This window comes from Frankliniella occidentalis, unplaced genomic scaffold (assembly GCF_000697945.3).
Source record: "Frankliniella occidentalis isolate FOCC.00 unplaced genomic scaffold, Focc_3.1 Scaffold9, whole genome shotgun sequence".
Classification (NCBI taxonomy): domain Eukaryota; kingdom Metazoa; phylum Arthropoda; class Insecta; order Thysanoptera; family Thripidae; genus Frankliniella; species Frankliniella occidentalis.
This window is the reverse complement of record NW_026267139.1, coordinates 2,165,619-2,172,049: the sequence shown is the minus strand read 5'-3', so window position 1 is coordinate 2,172,049 and position 6,431 is coordinate 2,165,619. Positions and strand designations below refer to the sequence as shown.

The window sequence follows — 6,431 nt, the reverse complement described above, 5'->3', positions numbered from 1 at the left end:
TATGTCTCCTGTTTCCTTTAGTATAGAGCCAGAAGTGGAGACAACCGACAGAGTCCTTACTATGAATGAATTGTAAATGTTTATGTTTCCTGCTTGTCTTTAGTCTTTGTTTATTCATTCAATTTGACACATGAATTTTTTATTTTTTGATTCCAAATTTACTGACATGCTATGTATACTTTTTTAAATGTCTACTTAATGTAAATGTTTAAGTTTTCTGTTTGTAGTAAAAAGTGTCATTTATTCAATGAAACACATTTTTTTTATTTTTGATTACAAAATGTACTGACATGCTATAGTTTTTTTTACAAATGTTTACTTATTCATTCAATCAAACATATTATTTTTTTATTTTTGATAAAGTGTACTAACATGCTAAATTTTTTTTTTATGTTTACTTGACTTGTGTCACAAGTGGTATTCAGTTATCACGATTATTTTCTTTGGTAAAGACAATAAATCTAGTCTTTCCAATAAGTGGATGAGGCTAAAGCTATCTGAAAAAATTTCAAATAGTGTTTATTCGGTTGGATGTCATTCTCCTATTATGGATAATACTTCCTATGTAAAAGAAGATCTTGCTAAAAATGGCTTCTTGTTGGAATCGAATGATGTTACAGTTACATTGTTCCATCGTCTTTTGAAAAACAAGTTGTTGTATGTTTCTAGTAGTTATAAGCGGGGCCAACGCATCTCTTCATTTGTGCAGTACCACAAACACTCTGTAGTAAAATATGGAAATTTGGATGTGTTTGTTAAAGTTACTTGTAAGTGTTTGTTAAGTTGTAGCTGCCAAAAAAAATTCCTTGCTATTGTAAAACCCTATGAAACTGCGGTAGCTTTTGAAAATGAGTGTGTAACTGTCAACCACATTATGAAATGTAAACCCTCTGGTGAGGATAATGATGTTATAGACATATCTGAGATAGAAACCATAATGTATCTGATTCACATCAATGAAGAATCTTATATTGCTAAACCTTTGAATGATTTTGAAATGGAGTAAAAATTTTCACCACCAAAACACCTTGGTTTTATGATTGTGTCGATCTTCCCCTGCCATCGTCAACACTTACACGAAGTTGAATTCGCCCCTCCCGGACACCAAACAGCCCGCGCAGGCGAGTGACGTCATGAGATTGATGACGTCGGAGGTGCCCGATTAGAGGACAAAATTATTGCATTTTTACAGAGAAAATTATGAGACGTTTTATGACAGTTGCGACGGTGATAATTAAGTCATAAATTGCTCATAAATTGGTGTCATACATTTGTCATAATTTGTGTCATAGATTCCTCATAAGTAATCGATAATCCAGTAATACCAGAGGCGACAAAATTATGACAACTTTATGCCTTACTTTTCTACGCGGGAGGCTGCCCGCGCAGCTGGAGGCCGAGCTGGTGCACCCGGTGCTCGCCGTGTCCGCGCTGGTCCCCGCCAGCGTGGCGCTGCCGCCGGGCTCCAGTGAGCGGCCGGCGCTGCTCGCCGTCTCCTTCCTCCTCCACGTCGCCTTCCTCCTGTGCCTGCCGTCGCTGGCCGCCAACCTGGAGGGCGACGCCACGCCCCGTGCCCGTACGTACTCGTGGTGTCTGCTGCTGCTGCTGTTGTCGGCGCGGTCCTCGTGCTGATCGCCGCCCTCCTGACGCAGTGCTCGTGTACCGCGATGTCGGGCTGCTGTTCCTGGTGGTGGCTCTCCAATGGCTGCTGTCGCTGCGCCTCGCTTCGAGGACGAGGCCCCTGTCTTCCTGGTCGCAGTCCGTAGCCAGGGGGCTGTCCATGCTCAGGACGCTCCTTCTTCTGCCTGTTCTGGCACCCGTCACCGCGCCCGTTTTCAATAAGCCGCTCGACGAACAAGTGAGTGTTTGACGCAGAACTTACGGCGGCCGCCAATGTGATAGTGATAGTCACCGGTATTAGACAGAGCCCAAACGGGGTCTACTCTGCCAAAACCTGTTCTTCGTAAAGCGTGTGTAACCGGAACCCCTCATCGACTGTTACAGAGCGTTCAATTATCAAAGATTCTCGATCGACTTACATTTTTCGCAGTATCGGCAAGTTACATCGCTTTAGTCACCATCGGCTTACAGTAATAAATGAAAATGTACCTTCGAATAAATAAATTGTATTGTCTCATATGTCTCATCTTGTGTGACCGTCTTTTTTTTCCTGCCTTATTCGACTTTTGTCGGTCATGGTTCTCGAATACCCTCAGTGGAGGAGAGCTAGAGCAGAGGAGAGCGAATCACTATTTACAGGTAATCGCCGTAGTGCGAAGACACCTCAGCTCGGCTCGGAGCTGAGCGCGCCGACTTGCTGACACGACACTCAACCCGAGCAAGCTGCACGCCAGTGAAGAGGTTAGGACGCTCTGCCGAGACTTTACCCTATAGCGTGAAGAGTGAGAGTAAATGCCCTGCTGTACGCACTTTCGAGGAGTGTTGTGTGAACTAGTGACCTGTGCCCGTTACTAGTGGACTGCACCTACTGCGATCGAGATTAATTTGTATTCGCAAGACTTCAGTGAAAAAAGGTGGGTCAGGTTAGGACCTTTTTTTTTTTGAACAGACGAAATTTGTCTTTTTACGAGCGTGTTCATGATGGTGTGTTATGGGAACGGAACAGTCCCGCTTTGATGGGATGGGAAGCCGAAACAACGACATTTTGCGTAACCAAACAAAGGGTCAGCCAATGAACATTGTACGGGACGCACTACTACTGTGTCGTTTTGTTGAGGTACTGAAGCAACGTAAACAACTCTCCGTTCCGTCGTACCCCCAAAATTGTTCTGTTCTTCTAAAATCTCGTTCTATTTTAAAAGCACCGTCTTCGTCGGAAACCCACCTTGGAGGGCAAAACCCGAATCTTTGACAAAATACGCTCTTTTGTCGGACTGGTGTCACTGGGTGTCACCGCGTAGCTGAGCTGATCTCCCCTATATTAACGTTTAATCGAGCAGTGCCTTTTTTTATTATTATGTATATGTATGTTGCCATTATTGTTTTGTCTTCCCAGAGATAGAATAGTGCTGCTCAAAATGGCTTATAGCGGTCCAATATAAAGCATTCCGGTTAAATTAAAACGCAGAAGAATGCGGGGAAGAAGAAACCGGAAATGGTTCAGGAAATGGCTGGCTATGCATGGTGACTTCGTTTTCTTGTTCACTGCATTCTTTTGCATTTTTGCTTTACCAGCATGCATTATTCGACTTCGGCACCTGTGGGGAGCAGGTAGGATCGCGAGCAGCAAATCACCTGTAGCGGGTGTCCTAAGTGATCGCGGATCCTTTCGCGGGTGTCCTTCAGTGATCGCACTTCCTTCCGCAGGGGTTCGTCGTAGTGCCCTTTCGCGGATATCCTCGCGGGTCGCGGACCCTATCTCGAGGACTCGGGAGATATCGCCGGGTGCCGAAGTATCGTACCGAAGCTAGAGGGGAGCCCATATTGGATCTCTGTTGGCCCTTTTGAGTAGCACTATATTCTTTCGCTGGGAAGACGATTTCTCTCACAGTGCACCGCACAGACGTTCGCCGATCAATGTTCAGGATTCAGGAGAGAGATTGCCCGGCAGGGGTGTGAGGCGTGACGTCGGCGCCGCATTGCTGATCTTGTTCCACACCACCGCGAAGCTACCTCGGGCCGCCCGGTAGCGCTACTGACTGCAGCTCACCAGCCTGGTCATGGAGTGCGACCTCTGCACCGAGCACTTCGACGGCGCCGAGCGGGTGCCCAAGTCCCTGCCGTGCGGGCACATGGTCTGCCTGCAGTGTCTGCGACGGCTGTTCTACTGCAGGTGCCCGACGTGCAGGCGGGTGAGTTTCCTGGGGGTGCCCTCTGTGCCTCGTGCCTCCCGCCTCCCTGCCCTCCACTAAGTCCCACACGTTCTCCCCGCAGGACTTCAGCGGCCTGCCGGAGGAACTCCCCACTAACTTCACAGTGCTCAAGTTCCTGGAGGGACGCAGACTGGACAGGTGAGCTCGGTCGCGGTGCCCGTCGCGGGGGTTGCGCTTCGCGTGCGGTAACCACATGGCTTGACGCTTGACTTGTGCCCCACAGCACTCCCCGCGGGTGGTGCTCGGGCTGCCGCGCCGTCGCCACGCCCCGCTGCTGGGAGGACCATGACGTCGTGTCCGTCAGGAGTGCTCTGAGGCGCCAGCTGCAGGACGCGCTCCCGCAAGCCGCCGAGCAGCTTCAGGGCCTTCAGGACCGGTGCCGGGACGAGCAGGCCCTGCCCGCCCTCACCCTGCTGACGGGCGAGTCCTGGGACCTGTCGCTGCGGGGCGGGGGCCGCGAACTGACGGGCACCCTGAGGAACACCGAGGAGCCCCTCACCAAGGCGTTGTGGCTCCTGCTGGCGACGAGGGCAGCGTTCACCGAGGTAGGCAGTCTACCAACATCCATCCAAGCAAGTTATTCACTTGAAGGTTTTCGTGTTTTCACTACGTACACCACACGATGCCCGCCCAGAGCCCACCACCTGCAGCTGCGCCAGCACCCTCTGCAGCGGCGCCCACGCCCACCCGGGGCCTACCACCTGCCGAGGCGCGGCCCTCGCGGGAGATGGACGTCGGGGAGATCAGCTGGACAAGACCTGACGACCTGAAGCAGGAGAAGGCCGCCGCGCTGGAGGACGCGTCAGGGGTAAGTAAGAAGAGCCGACCTTGGGGCTCACGGCCCGCGCACGCTGGCAACGAGACTTGGGCAAGTGTTAATTCCCGATTCCCTCAAAGTCGGTATATTTGCTTCTTATCCATGTTGATGACGATTGCCGGTCATTCGTTTTCCTGACCATCAAACTCTAGATTACTGTAGAGGAGCGAATAATTGTTTCAAAGTTTGCCAGAAACTGTTTGAAGAAGCTTCTTAAATCGGAAAGTAGTAGTGAAAGTACTCCCGTAAACCGCTTATTCGATACAGAATATCACTCAATATCTGAAAAAATAAGTTTAGAACTTTGTAATTTTGTGTAGTTATACGTCCCTAGAGAGTTTTGGCAGATGACTGCCAAGAAAAATTTGATCAGCATTCTTCACCTACAGAGAAAGAAAGCAAATATACCCAGTGTAGGAAAGATCGAAAATGAACAGACGGAAAAATAGAGTTAGTTACCCCAACGAAGTATTAGTTGATTTTCGGATAACTAACTAGTTTCAGCTCCAGAAACCAACATTTAGTCGAGGGAACGACGTCGTTGTTGAGAGAACGAACGCGTTCTTTCCGTGGGCAAACCAATGGTTAGTTTTCCTAACAACAGCCTCGTTCCCGCAACGAAATGTTGGTTGTAATAACCAAATCCTGGTTTCTGCAACTAAAAGCAGTTAGTTATCCGAGAATCAACTAACTTTTTTCTTCCGTGCACACTTGCCTTGTGAGAGGGAGCAGCGCGACTGAACGGTTCCGCCCTGAGTGACTCTGTTCTGCCGCAGGTGACGCGGCTGGTCGATGTGCGGTGCCACAGGGACCCCGAGTGGAGCCTCGAGCTGCTGCAGCGCGCCGCGCCCTCCCTGGAGCAGCTGAGTGTCCACCGCCCCAGCGAGGCCCACCTGCTCTCGGTGCACGCCATGCCGCTGCTCAGGAGGCTGCACGTGACGGGTGGTCCCATCCCGGACCCCACGGACACCCTGCTGCCAACGCTCCCGCCCGGACATGCCGGCCTGCAGTGGCTCAGCGTGTGGGGCCTCTCCCGCAACACGCTGCAGTCCTTGTTGGAGGCGCATAGCGGGTCGCTGGAGGAGCTACAGCTGACAGTGGGTGTGTTAAGGGGGGATAATGCTAGTTACCCATTCTCCGATAGGGACCTGCACAACCTGCTGCAGCTGTGCGGCCTGCGGGCGATGCGGAAGATCGTGCTGAAGAGGGGCTCTGTCTACCACGAGGTAGACCAGTGCGTCTGGCAGAAATCCTGGGTGCGCCTACGCATCGACGGGGCCGAGGTGCTGTGCGACAGGTGTGACGGTGTGGCGACAGATGCATTGTAGAGGCGGCGCGAGCGACGGGGCCGAATGTTGCAGTGCGACAGGAGTGACGGTGTGGTGACGGAAGAATTGCTGGCAGCGCGAGCATCGGCGGCGCCCAGTGTGTGACGGACTACAAAGCTGCGCGCCCGGGCCGCCGCGAGCCACGAGTGCAGGAGGAACATGGGCGTTGGGGTCAGGGGTGTTGATCCGGTTGTACCAGTAAAGAAACATGTTTGTTACAATAAACATACGCACCACCACACGTTGTACTTTCCTGAATGCCTACTACGGGTATCATTCTCTCAAGCCACTTCTTCTCCTTGTAACCGATATTTTCATGTTCTGTGTAGTGTCGCCCCATTTGTTACATATTGTTTTAGGCCAGGCTACGCTCCCTCTGTGCATGAATCATTCCTCGTGTTTTCAAGATGTTTGTTGCAAATGCCATCGATGCTATAATTCAAACTCGTTTTC

At 50.7% G+C, this 6,431-nt stretch overlaps 3 protein-coding genes across 5 annotated transcripts in view; 2 read left to right on the top strand and 1 right to left on the bottom strand.

Moving 5' to 3' along the window:
• The window catches only part of LOC113215586 (uncharacterized), a 13,962-nt gene extending 12,594 nt beyond the window's left edge, over positions 1 to 1,368 (bottom strand). The window contains exon 1 of the mRNA XM_052276682.1: positions 1,077 to 1,368. The gene's annotated coding sequence lies outside the window, so the exon portion shown is untranslated. The remainder of the gene's footprint in view (positions 1 to 1,076) is intronic.
• LOC127752322 (uncharacterized) lies at positions 548 to 2,113 on the top strand. Its single transcript, XM_052277280.1, has 5 exons — positions 548 to 767; positions 840 to 1,002; positions 1,377 to 1,576; positions 1,653 to 1,858; positions 2,005 to 2,113. Exons 1-5 carry the CDS (start codon positions 548 to 550, stop codon positions 2,092 to 2,094), a joined length of 879 nt encoding a protein of 292 aa, XP_052133240.1. The 3' UTR covers positions 2,095 to 2,113.
• Positions 2,114 to 2,315: 202 nt separating this feature from the next.
• Positions 2,316 to 6,425, top strand: LOC113217115 (uncharacterized). 3 transcript variants are annotated; one of them, XM_052276644.1, is made up of 6 exons: positions 2,316 to 2,534; positions 3,572 to 3,812; positions 3,895 to 3,971; positions 4,057 to 4,378; positions 4,468 to 4,641; positions 5,427 to 6,425. In XM_052276644.1, the coding sequence occupies exons 2-6, from the start codon at positions 3,681 to 3,683 to the stop codon at positions 5,976 to 5,978; spliced, it is 1,257 nt and encodes a 418-aa protein (XP_052132604.1). In that variant the 5' UTR covers positions 2,316 to 2,534; positions 3,572 to 3,680; the 3' UTR covers positions 5,979 to 6,425. The 3 variants fall into 3 exon arrangements, with proteins under 3 accessions (XP_052132604.1, XP_052132589.1, XP_052132596.1); XM_052276629.1 differs by having other exon boundaries at positions 3,546 to 3,812; XM_052276636.1 differs by having other exon boundaries at positions 3,524 to 3,812.
• Positions 6,426 to 6,431: the final 6 nt, after the last annotated feature.

Excerpts from the sequence above, each read along its gene's own strand:
- LOC127752322 (XM_052277280.1), top strand. The coding sequence starts at position 548 with ATGGATAATACTTCCTATGTAAAAGAAGATCTTGCTAAAAATGGCTTC. Across the intron at positions 1,577-1,652 it reads CGACGCCACGCCCCGTGCCC|TGCTCGTGTACCGCGATGTC; the intron begins GTACGTACTCGT and ends CTCCTGACGCAG. Across the intron at positions 1,859-2,004 it reads ATAAGCCGCTCGACGAACAA|AGCGTTCAATTATCAAAGAT; the intron begins GTGAGTGTTTGA and ends CGACTGTTACAG.
- LOC113217115 (XM_052276644.1), top strand. The coding sequence starts at position 3,681 with ATGGAGTGCGACCTCTGCACCGAGCACTTCGACGGCGCCGAGCGGGTG. Across the intron at positions 3,813-3,894 it reads GGTGCCCGACGTGCAGGCGG|GACTTCAGCGGCCTGCCGGA; the intron begins GTGAGTTTCCTG and ends TTCTCCCCGCAG. Across the intron at positions 4,379-4,467 it reads CGAGGGCAGCGTTCACCGAG|AGCCCACCACCTGCAGCTGC; the intron begins GTAGGCAGTCTA and ends ATGCCCGCCCAG.